General features: G+C 36.0%; 1 protein-coding gene and 1 long non-coding RNA gene across 3 annotated transcripts in view; one reads left to right on the top strand and one right to left on the bottom strand.

The window, feature by feature from the left end:
• The window catches only part of LOC122810392, a 40,135-nt gene extending 33,655 nt beyond the window's left edge, over positions 1-6,480 (bottom strand). Inside the window, exon 1 of the long non-coding RNA XR_006366095.1 lies at positions 6,253-6,480. This is a non-coding gene — a long non-coding RNA (uncharacterized LOC122810392). The remainder of the gene's footprint in view (positions 1-6,252) is intronic.
• A 1,368-nt stretch (positions 6,481-7,848) lies between these two features.
• Positions 7,849-23,052, top strand: part of SALL1 (spalt like transcription factor 1) — a 33,319-nt gene continuing 18,115 nt past the window's right edge. The window contains exon 1 of one of the 2 annotated variants that reach the window (XM_044081992.1): positions 7,849-8,237. In XM_044081992.1, the coding sequence (XP_043937927.1) occupies positions 8,129-8,237 (109 nt within the window). In that variant the 5' untranslated portion in view covers positions 7,849-8,128. Of the gene's footprint in view, positions 9,125-23,052 lie in introns of both variants that reach the window. The other variant, XM_044081993.1, reaches the window with a different exon arrangement.

The following is a 23,052-nucleotide window of genomic DNA, read 5'->3' as shown; positions in this document are numbered from 1 at the left end:
TATTTAGTTATATTTATTTATTTTACATTTGTTTTATTGTATACTTAACTTTGGTAAATATAGGTAGTAAATCATTTCTACATAAACAATTAAAACTGAGAGAGTAATATAAAGTGGGGAAAAAAGAAAGCTAACAAACTAGCATGAAATAGCTTGTGCCATCACAGAGAAATGACTGATCAGTAGAGCAATATCATGGTATTGGTGGCAAATATTTATGAGCTACATGTATGGTATATGAACAAGAATATGGCTGATTGTTGTCATGTTAGTGTTACTTGTTCGAAACAGTGATAGCTACAACAATATTGAGGTACAATAACTTTTGCAACACTAGAAGGTAACACAAAGAAGAAAAAATGAATGCGTGTGAATAGCATGGAACTACATATTAATAAGAGGCATACAGAAATTGTAGATGACAATGTAAATTGTGAATAGAGAGAAGAAAAAAGGTCAGAGTAAAGTCAAAAAAGGTAAATGTGTGGATTATTAAATGCTATACAACTGATGAAACAATAAACTAAGCATGTGACAATAGCTGATATATGACATATCAATTCTTGTGAAGTTTTGGTGTGTATACAGCCCCCACATGCTGGCATTGCAGTGCTTGTCACTTCATTTGTTTCAGTATGGTTGCATCGCCTTGAACTGTAAACAGTTTAAGCCCATAAAATTCCAGACTGATAAAGGGCCTTGTGGAAAGCTGCAGCCCAGTGACAAAATGAAACTTGCCTGCATGTTTCATAAATTCCATGCCAAAACATAAAAATATACACATCTAGAAATGTCTTTAAAAATAGAAGATGGACACTTTTTGTATAAGGTTAGCATTCCCACAGCATTTTAAAGAGCACGATGTAACATATCTACAATTAGCCTTCATTGCTACAGTATGGAAAGTGAAAGTTAAGCTCATTAACTTAATCAATAATCTTTACAACAAACAAAGTCAAATATATGCAATGTTATTATAAAACAGCACCCCATTGATGGTTTCAAGGTCCCCATTCGCAACACTGGGTTGGGGGTTGGCCTAATGGTTAAGCTATTTGTCTCACAGACACAAGGTACAAAGTTTGAGTCTCACCTTTGAAAGGAAAATTGGCTAGGCCTAAAAGGGCCCACAAGTACAGCTATCCTATTACTTATCTATGATTCTATGACAAAAGGGGTCATCCCTAAAATGTGCTATATTGTATGCTAACTGTACATTTACTCAGCTGGCAAAAAAATGAACAAAGCACACATATCTATGACAACAAAGTTGATGGTGCAGTACAACTTTACTCTGTTAACTAATTGCGTCGACAGAACAGATCAATAAGTAAACAATATTCAGGTTCTATAAAGGTAAGTTCACGTGTTCATATTGTACCAGCTCAGTTGCACGAAGACCAAGGGCATTCAACAGGTTCACATTTCTGACAGTTGTCACAAATATAGTGGTCACCCTAACCCAATTCATATCTCCAGACAGGACTTCTGAAGGAAAATGTCTTTAAATGTAGAAATCAAATACAACGCACGTCTAATGCTTGTGATACGTTACTGCATTGTGTGTGTGTGTGTGTGTGTGTGTGTGTGTGTGTGTGTGTGTGTGTGTGTGTGTGTGAGTTAGATGTAGTAATATAGCACAAGTATTAGAAATGCACACTGTATTTAATTTCGACATCTTTACATACGAAGACAGTTTTCCTCAGAAATCCTATGTGAAGATTTGTAGTGAGTGCGTGTGTCTGTGTGTGTGTTCACAAACAAATGCGCATGTTTATGTTACATTTACATAACATACATATTTTAATCAGATACGTATGGAAAATCATACTTCTCTTCATAACAGTTTTTCATTTTATATCCGTGAATAATATTCTACAAGAAGATTCCAATAAATATCAGACTTACTGAATTCCTTGCATTTTAACAGTTATAGCCGTCAACGTAGTCTTAGAATGAAAAATTATTTGTCTAGTTCCTAAAACGTATGCATTAATTTCATTACAGCTATGTAATGGATTTCCTCAGAGTACTGCATAAAGTAAAATAGAACTGTCGACAGATTTTGTAAATGATAATAATAACGGTTAGGATGATGATGTTGATGATGCTGATGGTGAAGGATGTGTTTACTAGGCATGCAAGTATAGCTAGTTAGGGACAAGCTTCAATGTGTACATAAAGCGCATCTGTTCATGCACGATCTAATTCAATTAGGTCTTGTTAGCAGATGACAGTTTCACATCAGCAATGTGGTATATCCAAATCTGGTAAAGTAGGACAGAAGCAAAGCAGCCCCTTCAGTTCACTATATCCTGGGGGGGGGGGGGGGGTCAGGTGGTGCACAGATGACATATAATGTGAAAAGAGAGTACCAGTGAAGAAGGACATTCTTACACAATCACAGATCTTTGATCACTGCAACAACAGACTGATATGACACATAATCACTCTTTTGTAAAGTTCGTTTGTGATGAAACAAAGCATTTCCACTTTTTTTCATTGAACGTCCTTTGCACACCCAGCTTAAAATCGTTTGTTCATCAGAAGTGACTACACATGGAAGCAGTCAGGGGTTGGTTTGTACCACCACTCAGGAGTGACTCCAAAAGTTCGATTCATAATAGACTTTGGTCTTTCAAAGCCTACTGCAGTGACCGGGTATGTTCTTCAGATCGATTTAGCTCAGAAACGCATTTAAGTTTGATATGAAAAATAAATTACAACCCCTTTAGAAGAGAATAAACGAACGCACCATAAGAATACAGAATTTAAACTTTGACAGAACCAGTTTCTGGTAGTTTGACTCAACAGTCATCTTCCAAGAGTTTCAGAATTTGTGTCCATCATTTTGCTGTGTGGTGCAAAGCCAACAAGGGATTAACAATGGAGACTGGTCCATATACTACCAACTGTAATGTCTGTAAATTCTGAGTACAAAAACATATGTTACTTATGAATCTGCTTTAAAATCCGACTAAAATACAAAGAATGATCATAGCACCAACTTTATTTTTTATATCAACAGTTTTGAAATAAAAGCATTTTGTGTTTCTTCGGTAAATTTCCAGTCAATAAAAATAATGACGAATGTTTGAGTGACAGTACTTCGTTAACCAATCTCACCCCATCAGAGCGTACTGAAATTTTGAATTAATTGTACGATTATTCAAAAATAAAAATATATAAAAACGAAATTGTTGGCAGTAATCATTCACATTTTGTTGTAATATTACACATACCGTTTAATAAAATGTACATTATCAGCATGAGTTACCTTATGGAATTATTCCTTTGTGAGCATAATGCAGAGCAATTTCCTTAGCAGCTTGGCAAGTTGATAAATCTTTATAATTATCATAGTATGCTGTTGCATAACAAAGATTCAAGGAAAATGTAGTGATGGGATTATTACAAGCTAGACGCTTCATGTGTGTGTATTGCACAGCATCAATAGCTAATTGAATTACTCGAAATGGCAGATAGGATGAGGGAGTTAAACAGGCGCAGTAGTTGAAATCATGACAGCAATTCATCTAACCATTTATATTTTTGGTACAAAGAAAAATATACACATATTCAGGCGCCATTATTTTTTTTTTCTTTAGCACTAACTAACGATGGATTTCACTAATTAACTATAACTTCTAGAATGAGATGTAAAACTACACAGTGACTCTCGAATGCTGTTCAACCATTAATTGACCTCTGTTGTTCTTATAACAGTTAAATTAACATTATGACATATACTGAGATATAAGCTTGCTTGTATTACCTAATTACTTCAAATTAGTTCTTTATTTAGAGTTCAGTTAAAATAATAACACTTTCACAAATAAAATTAAACAAAGCGGTTTTCCACTTTAACACGAAAAACGTTTAGGATGTCTTTTTTTATCCCTGACACTTGATTTACTATCGTTTAACTTCATTGGTGACAACAATCATCAGCTGCGTTTTCTGATATTCAGTACTTAAGTTCTTTTTGAAGCTCAACATCCCTACAAAACCGTTATGACAATTTCACCAAGGAAAAGTTTCATGCACGCATGTACACACACACACACGCGCGCACGCACATACACTGACAAACTAATTAGGGTCTCTGTACTCCCACCGAGGGGCACAAGAAAAGTGAGGTGGTTATTGGCTTCGGTTTTACATAATCTTACTACCCTACCCCCCCCCCCCCCACACACACACACACACACACACACACACTACTCAGGTACCTGCATGAAGCTGCAAACAGCAAGGTCAACAGCAACGCAAGAGCCTGGAATGAGCCAAGGCATCATCAGGAATGACTTACTGGCACAACTTTAGGTACCTTATTTACTGCAGCATTTAGTCAACTCAACCTTTTTTTTTTTTTTTTTGCGCTCTCTCTCTCTCTCCCTCGGTGTGTCTCTTGCTATCTCACATACTTTTAGCCAAATAATTTAGACTATGCGCATCTAGTAAAGACTAAAGGTACATTTAGATGCAGTTGTATTTTGCAGACTTAAAACACGACGAATCAGCTCTGGAATAATTCAGGGAAGGAAACACTGCAAATGGGTTTCATGGCAATCGTATTGAACTTATAGGATCTTCAAAAAAGTTCAGTTTTCTAAAATCTGATTTAGAACTGTTGCCAACTTAATTTACTGTTTGTTGAATGAAAAAGCGTGTTTAATAACAAAACTGCAACTGCAAAAATAAAAAAATGTGCAGATACAAACGCATTCCTAGAATCAAGCAATATTTTTAAGGGTCACTTTAAATCACGTGTTATAGATATATCTGTAACATAAAAATGTGCTGTTTAATATTGCAGCAAAACACTGTTCAGTAGTTGCTTGAGGACACCAACTATGTATAACTGTTCAAAACCGAAACACATTACAGACTGTCATTGGTTGATAAAGAAGGGAAAACAGTGGTTTATACAACGCAAAGATTAATGGCACCCATTCCTCCAGTGTGACTACTGTAAATCTCTTGTTAATTCTACAGATACTCTTCAATCAATAAACTTAAAAGGAGACGCTGTTGGAGATACAAAGCACTGCATAGTAGGCCAAAAAAAAAAAATCAAATGCATTAAACCTAGTTAAACAATCCCTCACTTCCCCGGTTATGAGTTGGTCATTTTCACCAATTTCCTTTCTTTGGTCTCAACAGAAAGACCTCATCAGTTAGTGGCTATTTAGGTTTTGCCCTTGGTTGACCCTGTATTGCTTATGATTCAATTATGCGGTCAAAAGCTGTGTGTTTGGGAGCAATGATCAATTATTGCTTGTCAGTAATAATGGAGAAAGATTGAATCCGGCCTCCCTCGTACTATCGATCCTGTGAAAATAAATCAGAAAATGGATTGAGAGCAATATATATATATATATATATATATATATATATATATATATATATATATATATATATATACATAAAATAAAATATATGCACACACGCGCATATTGCGATTTTAACACAAGACACGAAGTACAAGGCTAAATGCCTATTTCAGAGTGCTCAAAATATCGATGAGAAAAGTGGAGTCAGTGGTAATGTAATTTCTACTTTTATAAAGTGAAGCACACTACGCGGGAATTGATGCTTATTGCATTTAGCTTTGAGTGGGAGAGGGGTAGTCAATCGCGTTTGTTTGATGAGAGCGTGCTTACTTGCGCAGCCCTGAGCCTATGTTTTACGGTTTGAACCCAGTCTGCACAAACTACATACCTCTCAACCTGGTATCTCAAGAAATGTGGACAAAGCCTAAAATAATGAGGGGACAAACACCCAAAAATAGGGACAGATGTTGAATATTGGTCTTATCAACTTAGAAAGCTGCTAGAATAACAGAATATATGTTAGCATGCATTTTCCTAAGGATATAAAGCCTGAAACTCAAATATATATAATTATTTAGTAACTTCAGTCCTCTGTGATTTGGCAGAAAACCACAGATTTTATTATGAAGAGCAGACCGAAAACATGAGACAAAAATCTGAACGTTCTGTGAAAATCTATACAGTTGAGAGGTACTGCAATAACACACCAACATTGAACTTTTAAAGCAAGACAGTTGACTAAAGCAACCAGTACTGCATTCGAGGTTAAAAAAAACAAAACAAAAAAACATGCATATAGTTTGAAAACTTCTCCATTCCATATGACCACCCGCACACGGCTGTAATGGATGCATACCAAACTCGCACGCCTCTGCTTTCTCTATATTATAGTCAGTTACACTTAGCTGATCATTACCAAACAGTGGTCTTATCATTTGGTTGCTGGGATGGCGAAGCCTCGGGATATAGAACTAAAAACGTCTGCAAAACGAAGCATTCATATCTATGTTCAGTCAAATAATTCACGGTTACGAGGTTAAGCGGTCTTTGCTGTCCTAGAGTATTGCACCAATACACACTCACTCAAGAGTCTATCTCTCTCTCTATCTCTCTCTCTCTCACACACACACACACACACACACACACTCACGCGCGCAAAAAAAAAAAAAAAAAAAAAAAAAAAAAAAAACACCATTCTGGGTTACTGAACGCAGCCCCTGGTTCATATAATAAGTTCTAAATAGACATACACTAGTGTTATTAGTCCTGAATGTGTGGAGTTCAAATATGTGAGGTTGCACTGACGATTACTTATGTAAAAAGTAGTTAGCATTGTTTTTGCATTGAATTTTGTTTGCTTCCATCCTGAGTCCAGCTGCATTGCTTCCCTTCGCTTTATTTCTGATGCAGAAAAAAAAACACAAGCGCACATTTGAAATACCTGTTTACCTATTTATCAGCATGCAGAAAAAAAAATCACATTATTAAGCTTTCTTAACTAATATAACGCCAAAGATCGAATAAATTATATTGCACTGCTTTAGTCTTGATGAATACATACATTAGTGGTACAAGTACTCATGAATGAAACCGACGGGGGAGGGGGGGCAGAAATTTAACATAAATACACTTTTTAACCCGAGTAAGGCATTGCAAGTAGCACACTCACGACTATTTTCGTCTCTGCCGGAGCAGGTCTTTAAATATTCAGAAAGAAGTAATGGCATCTGAAGCAAAAACCTATAGAGGTTATTATGTTCATTCTTCAACATCAGCTCCACTGATGGCTTCGTTTGTCTTTGGTTAGTCAGAGTACGGCGCAGTAAAAGTGCTGTTTTTACATATCAAAGGGTGTGGGGGTGGAATAGCTCAGCTGCACCGATTACTTTCCTTATTTACTACAAATGCTTTGTTTGAATTTGCTTAAGTTTGATACTATAACTTTACTTCTTTTGGCAGCGTTTCGTAATCAAAACAGCCACCAGTTAGAAGATACATTTTCTTCTCAGATGAAAATGAACAGCCAGCAGTGGGAGTCCTAAAGTTCTCTCACTTAACCCTTATAGTCCTTTCGACTTTGAAGAAGCTCCATTACAGTGGGAAATGTGGACATGCGGTCACGCAGTGGAGAGATCGTGGCTCACTACTGGCACAGTGTTTATCCACTGACCACACAAAAGCTAACCAAGTGATTTGGAATGTAATGTGGAAGTCGGCGCAGTATCATTTTATTCATAGAACTACATCAAGTAGCGGCCTAATTACCAGACACTGGAGAAATGCATGTTAGCTGTACTTTTTAATTACAGTTACAGTCCACGTTAAGGGGAGTGGGTTTCCATATTGCTATTTTTTTATCGTGAGGCTTACATTTGATTTACATCACTGCATATGCTTCCCTTGTCTACTTTATTATGAAGTGTAGGACCTCTTTGATGAAACACTACAGTTACTTTTATTTATCCGCTATTTCAAAAGTTTAGTTGGTACAACAAAATCTAATGTATAATGAAAAAAAAAATACCGAAAACAATATCAAAATTCAACATACATCCAGATATGAATGGTAAACAAAACCAAGGGGTTTGAGGGGTTAATGTGAGTCACAGTGCCCTGGAAAGGGCACAATTAAAATAAAAATGAAGATGACGTAGAACGAAATGCCTGGGAGAACACGAGCTCAGTTCCCAGCAGTGATGAAGCTGCAGCATTCCGTCTCCTCCTCCTTGTCTGTCCGCTCTGGGCACGTATAGTGGATTGGAGAGTCCACCCTCCTGCTCCCATTCCCAGTCATGAATGACAGTTCCGCCTACCAACCGCAGCCAGGGGTGGGGCAAGGCTTAGTCCTGGAGTTCCAATGCCGCTGTTCAACTTCGCTGGATTGTCCGAGGAAAATGGGAGGTAAACCCGTCTGCCTTTGCTTTTGTTCATTTTATATAGCTCTAAATGTATAGCATAATTTCACTGTTGCGTTTTACTACTTCAGGGTAATAGAGTGCATGCTCCGATTGCCACAACACCAGGGCAATTTATTTGAAAGTCACCGGAACAAAAAAGAAGAATTTTAAAACTGCCGACACCTACTAAATAATTAGTTTAAAATACTTTGCCGTGACTTCACAGGTGACAGCTGAAGAATACGCCAGATAAGACAGCAGCGTGGACACATACGAAAGAAATATCATATTCAGGATTAACTGCAAAATTAGTTCCTCACTGGACTGATCCACAGAACTTGGCGTTGTTTGCCGTGATGCTCGTTTTACTGCTAGGGACACTTGTAGTACAGCTTGACCTTTCAGACATTGGGTTTCACTTGTATATCTGGGACAGATGCACTCTTCGGCCTTCATCAAATTCCTATAGTAACAGGGATGGCGTGAGAGCCCCAGCTGGTTGCTAAGAGGGTTAAACTGTATCCAAACAGCTTGAAGAGCCTGCCTCTCTTGCCTGGGGAGTAACTTATTGGGCGGTAGTGTAGAGAGACAAGGGTCGCCAGCCAATCAGAGTCTAATTGATTAAAACTAGTTCATTTGAATAGAGCTGGCCATGTGCCAATCGCCTTTCAAAGAGTCCCTCTATGATTAATCGCAATGCATTATTGATAATCATAATTATAGCAGGACACATGCGCGGTGGATGAGCTCGATTTCCGTAATTTTGAGAACATTTTTTAGTAATATTTTATTCTGCCCCAGCTGATGTTTGAGCCAGCATGTCGCGGAGGAAGCAGGCGAAGCCTCAGCATTTCAAATCGGACCCTGATCTTTCCATAAACGAGCAAAACGGTGAGTGTAATATTGAATTCAATTATGAAGTTTTGTTTTTGCGTTGAGTAGACTTAAAGCAAGGATTCTTACTTTACGTGTTATTAGGTAATTTTATTTTTTGAGGGTCCGGAATAAAATAACATTCCTGAAAGCTGTAATTTTTTTGGTTCCATGGTTAAATCCACTGCTCCTCAAACCGATGCTTGCGACCTGACAAAAGGTCACTTTTATGACAGTTCGCTTGAGTTTTTTTTCTCAGAGCATTTTGGTTGGAGATAGCATTTTATAGACAAGCTCATTTTGACCTTATAGGTTGCTTTAACGGGACTGAGCAGCATAGCCTAACAATCTGGAATAATATATACAAACTACACTTTCCTTTTTTTCACATTTCTGTTGAGGTCGGGATGGTATGCAGTTAGACAACATGTTCCGATCTGTCATAGTTTTTGCTTCAAGAAAGGGGACAAGTTTTTAGTTTGTGTATTTTTAAGCTGTTTTATTTTCACAGTTGAAAGCAAAATGCTGCAGTTTAAAGTGCGGGGAATGACACTGAAATAGCTAATTGTAACAAACCTTTCATGCAAGATTCGAATTTAGTGCAAGCCATTATGCATGTGCCTAACTATAGCTTAGTGCATGGAGTGAGAGATGTAAAAGTAAAAAAAAAAAAAGGCAGGGTCTTGGGAAAAGAATTGGGTTGGCACATGGAGCGGGTGCATTGCTGAGTTGCTTATTTCTCGAGATAGGAGTTATAAATGCTAAGAGCATAACAGCATTTCAGACCCTGCACATTGTTTGCCAAAGTAAGTCTCAAGGGTGACTGAAGTTGGGTGTACACAGCCTTCTATGTACGGACAACTGTGTGCCTCTAGTACCATCTTTGCCGTATAGGGATTATCCCCATCGGTGGGAGCTCGGTTTTATTTGTTTATTTATTTCTCGGTACATTAACTAGGTCCCGGCGGTGGCCATTTGTTTATCGTGTGGAGTCGCCCCGAGATAAGTTTGCCTTCTAATGGCTATTGATACAGTTGTGGTACTTGTTTAAGAGCTTGATAACCCCCACCCCCTGCACATATATTCCAGTTCTGTCTTGTCTTTCTTGAGTGTTGTGCCTTGCGTCGTGTTCCTAGAGCTCTTTACAGTGTCTGAATTATATTGACGTTGCTAAACCTTAGTGATAGTACTTTTTATTTTAGTCAAACCTAGTAAGCCGTTTATATATGTTGATGGGTGTTTGCAAATCCGACTGTTATTATTATTATTATAGTCGGGTTTGTGACAGTGTGATCGCATATCATGCCCGAGAACAAGAAACGTGTTTGAGTCCTACATGCGGGCCCTTGTGATATTTTTATGTGAACGCCACATTTTTCTTTATTGGGATAGATCATGTTTTACATGTCTGCCGATCAGGGAATTTGCAAAGCCTGGAGTAAGTCTGTGCCCAGACTGAATCGCCCAAACGCACCCCAGCTCTCCTTGCTGTCAGCTGCACTCGCAGGGTCAAATCAGCCACTATCCCTGCTTTAAACACGTTTACTAGGACTGCTTGGCGGCATTAATCTATGGAGCCTGATTAAGGTATGTATTGAATCTGAAATGTCAGTTGCACAGCCACCTTTTGTACTGAAGTCCTACCCAGCTGGATTTCCAACAGCAGTACGTGTGGTATGGCTTCTTTGCTGTGTTATATGTAAGCTCGCTTTTTGGAAAATACGCTTTAATAAATGTTCCGATTTCAGGATGATTTTGTTTTCTAATTTAAACTGCTGTATCAATTTCATTGTTTTAGTGAGAATTGCCTAAGAGATCTGTACATATTTAGAAAGTCTCCCTGTTAAGTTAGGCCCTTTATTCTTTGTGACTATCTGGGCTGGTGTTGCTAAATTGATGCCCAGTCTGGAAATCATCTGATTAGCCTAGTTGTGAGGATTGCGCATTCTATACAATATTAACGCTTTTGAGATTAGTTATAACACAAATACAACAACTGTTTGTGCCAGAGTTTAACGCACATTGTTTTACGTACTAAGTTATAAAATATCTGCACCGAATATCATTTTTTGTACTAGAATTCCATGCACATAATTTTAAGTACTCAGTTAAAGTGTTTGTCGGGAAGATTACATAATTGTAGTTATCTACATACAAGAGCCTTTTCTGTCTTAACGGCCACAGGAACTTTACCATACATGTCTGATTGAAACAATGGTTTCTAGGACCTTTTCCCCCTATCTGTAAGATGTTGTGCAGTTTTATATATACAGTTGTTTGAATTAAATCTTCCACATCTGCTGAGGTATGCTTTTATTAGTATATTTAGTGCTATTATTCATGCTGTCTTATTTTGAGGTAATAAGTTTTGCCTAGGGTATGCATTGCATGGTTGTACCAGTTATATTGGTAAATAATATATTTAACAATTCAGATCACTGGGCTAAGAAAATGTCTTGTCTCTAACTTAATACATTTCTTTTATAACATAAGCTGTTATTAAGAGGTGACAACAAGTTTTATAACCCTCTTGTGGATGCATTTTTGAAATGCATTTTTGAGTGTCTGTGTAGAGGGGCTGCCCAAATGCATTTGCAAGTGCTTGTTGCCATAGTGGAAATTCATTCTCCACCAGTTGCATAACATGAAATTAGCTCTAAATTGTTATCATGTAAAAGTAGTGACTTATTACATGTCCTGTGGGTTAAAGGACTATTTTGTAAATATGTGCAGGCAATTTAACATAGTATCCAGAAGTATATCAGTTGGTGCTTTTAAGCTCAATAATCCTGAAAATTGCTTACGTTGTTTTCTGAGAATGCAAATAAAGCACACAAATGTTTTCACCTGCCACTTTGAGACTTGCGTTATATACCCATGTGTTTATGTACTTAAGCTTGGTTATTCATTTTGGTGTGATGTCTTATCTGGCCAATGAGTTTTACACACACACACACACACACACACACACACACACACACACACACACACACAGTCGCACACAGTTATACACATAGAATGAACTGAAATTTGATTTAGGCCTTGTGATTTTTTTAAAATTATTTAGCTGAGAAAGTCTGTTTTGATGTTTAGATATTTATTTAAGTGTTAACACTTACGTTTGTCTGTATCACTTTGATAATTATTTTTTAAACTAATCTTTGTGTAACTAGGAAAATTACTTAGCAGTGTTGCATATAATTATAATTTTCATTGAAGAATGAACTACTGAGTTACCTCCCAGTAGCGTATGCTTGGTGTATTAGAATATCTGCAGTCCTGTAAATAGAAGACCTGAAAGTTGCTGTTACTGAGTTGCCAGATATTGAATAAATCTATGAAATTTACATTACAGAAAAGTTTGAGTTATATATAGAATATGTGATTATAGTTTTGCTTTGTTTTTGAATAGAATAGAAAGTAGTATGTAGTGTTTATTATCATTAGTGTGTTAGTAATGTGTTGGCAGTATTCTAAGAGCAGGCGCTGTGATTGTTTATGTGGTATTCTCCCACCTTGACATGCTTGTGTGTGTATACTTGTGTGTATGCATACATGTGTGAACACACATACTATCTTATCATGTTATGTCTACTGATAAGTTGAAATAGGTATTTTATTACTTTGTGTCACCTACATATGTTTGAGTCAAATCAATGTTTTCTTTTCATCAAGTAATACAAGATAACTTGGACTTTTTTTTGTGCTTATTTTATTTTGTTTCAAAGATAGGTGTTTTGGAATTATAAGCAGCCATTTTCTAGCCATGGCCTAGTTACAGAAAAATCTAATTATTTGGCTGGCTTGCACGAGAGCATGCATGCAATTAATGTGAGAAATAAATCCATGTCTGATGACTGTACAGGATAGGGTTTATTACAGACTCAGGGCTATATTGGTAGCTTTTTATTTGTCGGAGTGTAATTTTATGCTTTACCAGTTTCGTTCATTTCCAAAATGCAGTACGTATGACTTAAAAACTGCAGCGCCATGTTTCATAAAGTGATATTGCCTGCAGTAAAGGCTTCTGGGTTATCATTAGTAGTTGTAATCTGTATTTACATATTCATTTATTTGTTTATTATTATAGTTTCTGAATTTTTTTTGTGCTGCATCCTTTTCATTTTTGCTAATTTCAGAATTATAACAACTCTTCATAATATTAACTTTTAAAATATGCAACTGGAAAGTAAAGTGATCGTGCCAACATATTTTGAATCATTTTTAACAGAAACAGAATCCTTATTGACATAAGTATGCCTTCTTGACACTTGACATCATTGTTATAGAGACATGACCTGTACATTTTGTTAGATTTAATATTTCTAAACTGTAAACTTGTATATCTGACTCTTCAAAATAATGTGATTTTCTAGATCTGGAAAATCTTTCTTTTTGAATTACATAAGGAGTATGTTTTGCATGCTTCACTAAAGTGCTTACTATAATTGTGCAAATCATTGATAGTGAGCATAATATGCAGTGACCAACAGCCCCCCCCCCAAAAAAAAAAAAATGGGGAGGATTTAGCAAAACCTTGGTGTTCTGCTGGTTTAACCTTTGCCAGGGTTCATGTGACCAAAGGTGAAAGGGTTCAGATTGTAGTGTACTTCAGTACTTTGTTAGTGACCCTGGAACTGAATCATACTGGCTGCCAACATGACAAAAGTGTTTTTTTCATCTTCACCTTATTAGTGTTGCTTGTTTCATTAACTTGCCCCCCCCCTTTCACTGTTAAAGGGCAGAGGACCCCTTAACCTCATGCTAAGAAAGGATTGATAGGTAGTTACCACAGTTTTGTTTTACCTTGTACACAGAGCAAGGATTTAGTTTCCTGACCTCTTGGCAATGTTTATGTAGTCAAAGTTTAGATGTAGCCTTAAGGAACTACATTTTTACATGTCACTGAAAAAATGAAGCTGCTCTGAACTTTTTTTTTTTGCAACAGGAACCCCATCTAGTGTTCAGTTCTCATCTTCCAACAGAGAAAATAGTTAAACTCCATCTCATGTTGCTTGGTTTGAGCTCATAGAATAGCAAACTGCAGTTTTTACCGGTGATAATTTAATTTAAAACACATTTTGAAAATATTATCCATTTAAGAAAGTAAGCTTTGACTTTCTGTTTTAAGCCCAAAGTCTATAAAATAATTGAGTAAAATTTTACTCAATATGTAGCAGCCTTCCTTTAAGTACTACAGATATGGGAAGGCTGCACACAACAGTTCAGAAGAAGTGGGTGCTTAGTTTTCAGTTTACAGCTCTTAGGCTTGTAGTCAGTATAGTAATTTCAAATTCAGCAAATAGGTAACTCTGTACATTTATTTATTTCCTTATTTATTTGTAGTACTTTATTTATTTATGGGTGCTTGTGTTTTTGGTGACTACTTGATTTAAAAACTTGTATGTATTTAGTGTCTTAGTTCTACGTGAATCTTTTAACTGTATGATAAAATTATTACATTTTAAAGGCTTTTGTGTGTGATTTGACCATTGTAATATTTGCAAAAGCAAAACATTTTCTCTTAACTTTTTCCACTGTTCCAATTTAAATATAAAAAGGTGGTAGAAGTAGTTGTCTTTCTTAATGGTCTCCCTTACAAAATGCATTTATATTGGTACTGTTGCCGCCATCTACAGTGATTTAGTGCATGTTTAGTGAGTTGGATGGCTGGAAGAATTGTTGGGTTATACATCATTAAAATGGTTGAAATTACATTATATTAGATTATAACTTTTATGATATTGTGTTTATTTTAATGCCCATGTTGCTACAGCATATCTAATATTTTAGCATAATGTCCAAATATTTTACAAGATGTATGAATACCACATTGCAATACAGTGTCTAATGTATAATCTAAACATTTGTACATGTATTTGTTGACCTAAACCAATAGATATAGAGAAAGTACATTACTAAAATTCAGAAGTAGTAATTTCATTTGCACATAGTACTAGAGTGTAAACATTTTACACATTTGTTTGAAGTACATGCATTTTCAAATCTGAAACAGTATTAATAACAGTTAGTTAAAGCTTTACCAACAATGTAGCACAACGTAAACAACAAGCAATTACTGAAGCTTGTTAATCACTTTTATTTGCTACACATACATATTGCATTCACAATTAAGTACAGTTACAATATAAATCTGTAGCGCTACTGTTTTAATATGTACAGACCGATTAAGCTAATTCTGTTTCCCCTGGTAGTTTAGTTATGAATCTTCTATTATTTGTCTTAGCACAGCTGACCAAGCAAAACCAAAATTATAAAATGGCTTTATGTTTTGATAAATGTGATCCAGTTGAAAAGTATTTTCCACTTAATGTGTCGCTTAGTAGAACATGCTGACATGCTAGAAGTGTATGAATAAATAGAATGACTGTTTTTCTTTCATAACTTGCAGGAACAATTGATTAAAATAATAATCATGATGCATTATACTGTGGTATGGTGAAGAAAGTTGTTTTAAAGAATTGTATTTTGTTTTGTTTGTACATTTCCTGAGTTAAATAACTTTTTAATTTATTTTTCATCACTCAATTCAGTTTTATACAAATTTACTGCCATTTTCTATAACATGAAAGTGTTTTTGATGTAATATGTGAGTAATCACACTTACATTTCTGTGTTAATCTGTTAGCGCTATTTAGAATAGTTAAGATAACGATTTACTTATGGAATATGATGTCATCTTTGCTTGTGTATTACATTCTCTGTCACTGATCATTTATTATGGAGCAGAAGTAATCATGTTAGATTAATTTTATAGCCTTATAAAACCAGAGTCACTAGTTTAGTGAAAGAAGTTGCTAGATTTCAACTAATGAACTGTTAATTTAACACAGCAAAGGGAGTATTGAGATGTTTACATATGTATTTGTTACCAGATTCTAAGAGGGCTGTTGGGGATTACTGTACAACAAAACTGATAAATGATAGTCATATAATTTTTAAAGAAAGTAATTGTTAAGCCTTGAACCATCTAACCTTTCAAAATTAGTAAAGAAAAAAAAAACTTGTTAATGTAAGTCTGAACTGCTGTTTATTTTTCTGTCAGTTTATTGACGTGGCTTCGATCATATGGACAATAATACAAATGTAGTAATTTGAAAATAATGTCTGCCAAGATGTTTGTACTCAGAATGCTATTGACTGTCATATCTTCTTTTCTGTCTTTATGCCATCCTGTCTTGAGTCTGTTTTGCTATGCCTGCATTTGTTATTAATTGTTAAGCAGTTACTTCCCATTCATTATTTTATTGTTGCCACATATGTGACTGTTGCTTGTCTTTGAACAGCTGGGTTATATGACCATATTGTTCCCTGCAAATACAGAGTACAATTTCCCAACTGCCCTCAAAGAGGTACAGTCACACTTCTAGAGTATCAGCTATTTCATTCAGCCGTACTAGTTAGCTGCTGGTTTGTGCATTGCTTATATAACCATAGATCAGAAGTAGATTGTTCAATGCAATGTATTCTTCACCCTTATACAATGTCGCTAATGTTCATTGTAGTTAGGCTTTCTGTCTTGAAAGCAGTGCTGGATGTGGTGGGTCACCAGAATTCAGTGGGACAATTGTTACTACTTCCATTTGTTTTCTTTGGTGCTACTTTTGTGCTAGAAGGTGCTATGAAAGAAAAAAAGTCATGGTAATTATATATATATATATATATATATATATATATATATATATATATATATATGTATTGTAGTTTATGGTCTACTGACAGCTGAACTTTTTATGCAGGTTGAACTAAATATATATGAAAGCCAGATTTTTGCTTGACTGATAACCATAGAAAGAAGTAAAAAAAAAATGTAAGACAGAATCCATCACAGTTTTGTAACATAACTGCCAAGTCATATTAACATTTAAGTGGACGGTGACTTGAAAATAGTAAGAGGTTCATTTAAAAGAAAGTGCATTCAAAATGCACCAATCCTATTGTAAATTTTCTTGCTGGATCAGCGGAGGTGTTTACTCCTTTTTTTTTCCTGATGGAAGCAGTGGAGTAGGGTCTGTACTCCAAAAGTTGCTAGAGCACTTCAGTGAGAGGTGGAAGCAACACCCGTCATTTTTGTCTAATTCCATTGTAATGCTTCTTTGTTGCATGCAGTGTTGAAAGGGGCTACAATTGTCCAATCTGACAGCTCACTGCTTTCTGTGTGTGTCCCAGAAGAAACATCACCATTACTTTCTGCACTTTAAGTAACTGATGAGCTGGAAAACAAATGTTTACTGGGTTAGCTGTACTGGGCATGGCACTTTTATATAGAGAAGACTCAGGGCAAAAACTGCATCTTCAGTATTATGTTAAATATGTTACAAGACAGAAAATGAAAATAACCATATGGTAATCATGTTGCAACAAACTGTCACGGATAAGAATTTTCATCCATTTACAGTAGTCCCAACTAATTTGTTTCATTCAATGGACATGCAGTGTGTTCAGCTCAGTGTACAAGTTTGAAAAAATAAAGGGGAACATGAGTGTTATATGCTTGTTACGTATGGAAATTTTTAAACATTATTGTCATTATTTTTATATTTTATATTTTTATCTTTTATTGTTGTTATTCTTGTTATTTTCTGGAGCTTTTCTCCCCAAGCCTCTGCTGAAAAAGGGCTCACACCCAGTCAGACGTATCCAATTAAACCAATGTCAAAATAAATTAAAAAAATGAATATAGCATATTAACATTACAGATACATTAGAGAATTTTTACTTATTTAATTTGAGTTTAGTTGCCAGATAAATGAATTGGTCACCAGACCCTTTTCAGCCACAACTCTGGATTGGAGGACAACAAATATGCAATGAACATTATCAATAATTAATGTTGAAAGTAATCAGACATGTAAACATGTAGTGAATTAATTGGCATAGGCATTGAATACAGTATATACAATACATAAGAACAATGAAATAAATAGCTATGAAAAGCAGTGAGTAGGGAGGAAAATGGACGTGTAAACAGTCAGGATGAGATACTGCAAGAGAGAGTAAACAGTGATACACAAGAGTATACAGGGTAGTACACAACAAAGTTACGAAAGTACTGGATGGTGTAAGAATGGCATAGTGACCAAATATCCACTATTGTGTGGGCAAGTACAAAAGTTTTTTTAAAGAGATGTTTTTCCAACTTTTTTTTTTTTTTTTAAGGAGGTCATATTATCTTGAAAAGTTAGACGTTTTCAGGAATGGTAGGTCAGGTTATATCAGTATGGTGATAGGAGATGATTCAGTTTGGGACATCAGGATTAACTATTCCTGCGCTGTATGTAGTTGCTTTGTTTATGCATATGGAGGCATTGACTGATTCTGCAGTGTTGCAGGCATCGGTAGTGAATCCCAGCAGGTTAGGCGTGAGTGACTCAATGCTCTAGCAGTGGCATTGTTGGTTAGTCCATTTGGTAATCTCAAGTGGCCTTTTGGGTAGATGCCAGCTGAGTAGGCTTTCTAGGCTGGAGTATATGCTTTTATGTATCATGTCGTGGGTGCATTACATTTGGGATCTTAGCAGTGTGTTACTGAGGTCTAACCATCCATATCTATCTGAGACCAGACACTAATGATTAGAACAACATGTTGGCAGCTAATTGTGCTGTCTAGTAATTTGGTGTGGCTAGTTTAGATGACCTGTTTTACTTGTGATGGTGAGGAGAAGCCACCTGTACACTGGGATCAGCAATAGTTTAGCTAATGCCATATGATTTCAGTTATTATCAGGTTTTTATTTCTATGTAGTACAGCTAGTTTTCCATGATCTGACTATCTATGTTCTTAGAATTATAACTTTTTTGTCTGTTAGATGCCAGTATAGATGTATGAGTCAGTACTTTCTAGGTTTCATTATTTTAGCATGTTACAGCAGCATAGCTGCAAGGAATTATTGTTTTACCATTCGTTCACTGAAGAAACTAATTAGAGTTTTGAGTGTTGGTTCTGGGTAGAGTCTCCCCACAACTTCTATAACCCTATTGTACAGTCTCAGGAGGGAGGAAGGGCAGAACACTGCTGGGTGTGAGCATTGCTTTGGTGATTACCCCTGGCAGTGGATTTACACCTGATAATGTCCTAAGCTATTCCCCTTAAGGGACTGGAGATGAATCATTCTGGTTGCACTTGTGAAGCTCCAGTTGTGTGGTCTTAATGAACAATGACTGTCAGAATCATATATTTAACTATTTCAATTTGTAAGATTCTGACAGGAAGCTGTGTGAAAATGGAAAAGCTCCTGTTTACTTGATTCTGGCAAACAGGTCATGGTTAAGTACATTTGGTTATACAGGGATACGACAGTTCAGACAGGCACCCGAGCACAGTGACTTCATGTTTAGAGGAGTAAACATTACTAATATATATGTACTGAAGCACAGCCTAAGATGTATTACTTCAAAAATACTCTTAGTTCTTAGGAATAAGAAACTTAATAACTGTTACTGGTAATGTGATCCTGGATCAACAAAAGAAGGGACCCGTTACATACTGGGTCAGCAAACTGGATGAAAACTTCATAGCATGTTAAGCATCCATGGTGCTTCGCTCCCCAGTTGTTTTTCCTGACAGGAAAGTCAGTAAGAAAAAAACATTCTGACAGTGGAACGCAGCGGCATTGTTGTAGTGTTCACTGTAGCTGCTTTACCTGGAAGCCATACTATCTTTTAACTTTTTCAGTGTCACTCAAGGTGTTTATGCTTGTATTTTGTGATATGAGGAGTGCAAATTCAGAAGAAGTTTGCTTAATAGAGAAATGATTCTTATCTGCAGAGTTTGATCATATTGACATTATAGAAATGTGTACTTATTCACTGCTTATAAGTTTGTTTATTGGAATAATTTCAGGGTTACAGGTTGTTTAAAGGGAATATATTGCAAAACTTGCATTTTTGTAAACAAAAAAAAAACCTCTTAAAAGTGCACAAGTGCATTCTTGTTGGATCTCACTAAAGGGGAATTGTGCTTGATGCTTGAGTTTCCGTCCCTGTGTTGTCTCCAGTTCTTTTGTGCCCTCAGTCAGTCTGAGACGGTCTTTTCCCTTCTGAAAGATACAAAATGGAGTGCTTATGTCTTTGTTTTTGTAGTTAGGTTGTCCACTGGGTGGAGCCCTTTTTCAGTGAGGGTCCTTGGAGGAAACTTCCTGTAACTTGTCATACTCTGATAATTATAGATAGTTGTAGAGCTTTAGCAGTAAATTAAGTTATTACACGTCGGACACAGAACTTAAGTACTGTATCTGTCTAGTACAACGTTTTGCATTGGATCTAATCCTCAATTCTCATTTAGCATTGTGAAAGTAACAGAAATAATTCTTCAGGAAAAAACACTTTTTCTTAACCCTCTTTTGGACAACTTCTTTTCGTTTTGGTAATAGATAGTACTACTGTTCGCTGTCACCATTGCATTTCCTGTAAAAACAAAAACAACAACAAATAATAATAATAATAATGACAACAAAATTAACCATGGCATGTTAGTAGTAAGGCCCCAAGTAAAGAGTGCTGCTGACTTTAAATTCTTATTAGAGAGTTGTTTCTTGAGATCCCTGACAGCTGCGTGACAGATCTCCATTTAATGCCTCCATTATGTAGTGTTGACATTATTTTGATGACACCTTTTTTGTCAGTAGAATTTAAAAAATATGAAAATATGCTCCATCTTAAACAGTCAATGCTTCATGTTCTGAGGAAAAAGAGAACAAAGTAAATAAAACTTTTGCCATCGATACAGCAGCTAATGGAAACCTGAAGAACACATTTACCTACTAAGAGCTACACTGGAATATGTCAACACTATTTTTATTTTATAACTGTTTAGTTTTGACATGTATACTGTAATCACATTGTTCCACCTGTTGGTAAATTAAAAGGCAACATAGCAAGTTTCAAGTTTATTTCTATAATGAAGTATTTCTTGTACTGATTTGAAGTGAATGTTGCTTTTACTGAACTTTTACTAACTTAAAATATAATTCTCCATCAGAAAAACTGCTATGTAGCATCTAAGTACAGAAGAAAATAAATGTCATTTCTACCAGTTACATCAATAGTTTAAATGTTATAATGTGCTAAAATGCAGGTGCCCATTTTATGTCAGCATTAAGACATTCAGATCACTATGATGCAGATGGTAGCGCAAGCCGATGTGCTATAGATCATTTGCCATTTATGCCCTCTGTTTCCTAACTACCATGAGTAGACCACATCTGTGCTTTGTGCAGGGCACAAACCCATGCGTCCAGCTGCTTAAACACTTCATGTATGCAAATGAAGCACCTCACATACATTCTGAAGGGGGGTTCTTTGCAAGCTTAGAAGCAAAGTCTGATTGGGCATGTTTATCAGGCTTATGATTGGGTTAAGGAGTATTGGGTACAATACTATATGCTGTAGGAATTCCTAAAGTATGTTACTAGATTTAGAGAATGCAGTGTTCACGTGTGTGTGAGAGTGTTTTTTGTTATTGACTGATAATTCCAACAGATGCACATTCTAAGTGGCTGTCCTTCAAAGTAACTGTTCACAAATCACCCAGAAAACACACTGATGAGAAAGTGGCAATGAAGACGCAGAAGTGTGTTTGGAGCAATGGTTACAGTTGGTACATGTTGATATGTTTAGTGATGTAACTTAGTCTACTAATATGACATAACATAAAACATAGTAAGCACACTATGACTCCTACCTGACTCAGGCAAATTACTTGTATGATTTTGTGAATTAGATTCCATCTCGCGGTAAACTGAATATCAAATGTAAAGTTGAAGAATATGGTTGCTCTTGTCTTTTTAAGCTACATCAGATATATTTTTTTTAATCTTGGGTCAGCGGGTAGCATGTGATTAGAACTGTGCGTGTGCGTGTGTGTGTGTGTGTGTGTGTGTGTGTGTGTGTGTGTGTGTGTGTGTGGTTAGAAGCAACAAAGATAACTTCAGGTGCTGCTGTTGAGTTCACACCCATTAAATGGGTTGCATGCTACATTTTAAGAGAGTTTTTTCTGGAGGTAAAGAAGGCATACCTTTAGAGAAAGTGAAAATGAGGTGCAGAGATAAAAGTTTGCAATGTAAAAACATACCACAGATAAACAATATGTGCTGCTTCTTGTTCACCTGGATGATAGATGCAAGGCATTTGCAGTTTAGTGCAAAAGAGAGGATATGAATTAATAACAATAAGTGGTTTCATCACAGATAATGGACTGATTGCTGCAGCTGTAAGATATAACTACAAAAGCCTAAACAGCTAAAAACACTAATCTCTTTATTACATTGAATGTGAACTTCACCTTCTGGAAAGTGATTTGTTTACTGAAACTGTTTGTTAAATCAAACTTTATGAAGAATGTTTACTGAGATTACTCAGTGCAGATAAATGTAATCTTGTAACAAATATACAGGTATAGTACTTATTGTAGACTGCAAAGAACTCGGGGAGACTCCTTATTTTGAATCGAAAACTAAGGAGCCAGTGCTGGGGCTTGAAATACAGTATTGCATTTTCTGTGCTGGGCATGTGTGAAAATATTCAAATTGTGAGCCTAATCACCATGGTTTGTTTTAGGGTGATGATTTGCAATTTTGTCTTCTAATAAAGATGCATTCAGTGTGTAGCAGCTATAGGGTATATAACACGAAGGACTATACTCTATATAAGAAAATGATGGTGCTACTAGTATAGACTGAGGGGATTAAGGTTTTATTTAAAAAAACAATGGAGAAATAGAAGAATGAACCCTGACAGAGAAGAAATAGACCAGAGAATAAGAAAACACATTTTTTTGTTTGTTTTAGTAAATGTGACAGTGGCAATGATTTGGAACAGAGTTTGTTTTTAAGTTCAGTAGATTAGCTTGTTTCTGAGTTAATATATCACTTTAAAACTTTATAGTGATAGTGATTGATACTGTGAGAGAATTAAACAAAGAGCTCA

The sequence above is a fragment of the Protopterus annectens genome, chromosome 8.part1 (assembly GCF_019279795.1).
Source record: "Protopterus annectens isolate FY-2018-M chromosome 8.part1, PAN1.0, whole genome shotgun sequence".
Classification (NCBI taxonomy): domain Eukaryota; kingdom Metazoa; phylum Chordata; order Ceratodontiformes; family Protopteridae; genus Protopterus; species Protopterus annectens.
Note: the sequence above shows the minus strand (reverse complement) of the source record. Positions and strands in the feature narration are given on the sequence as shown.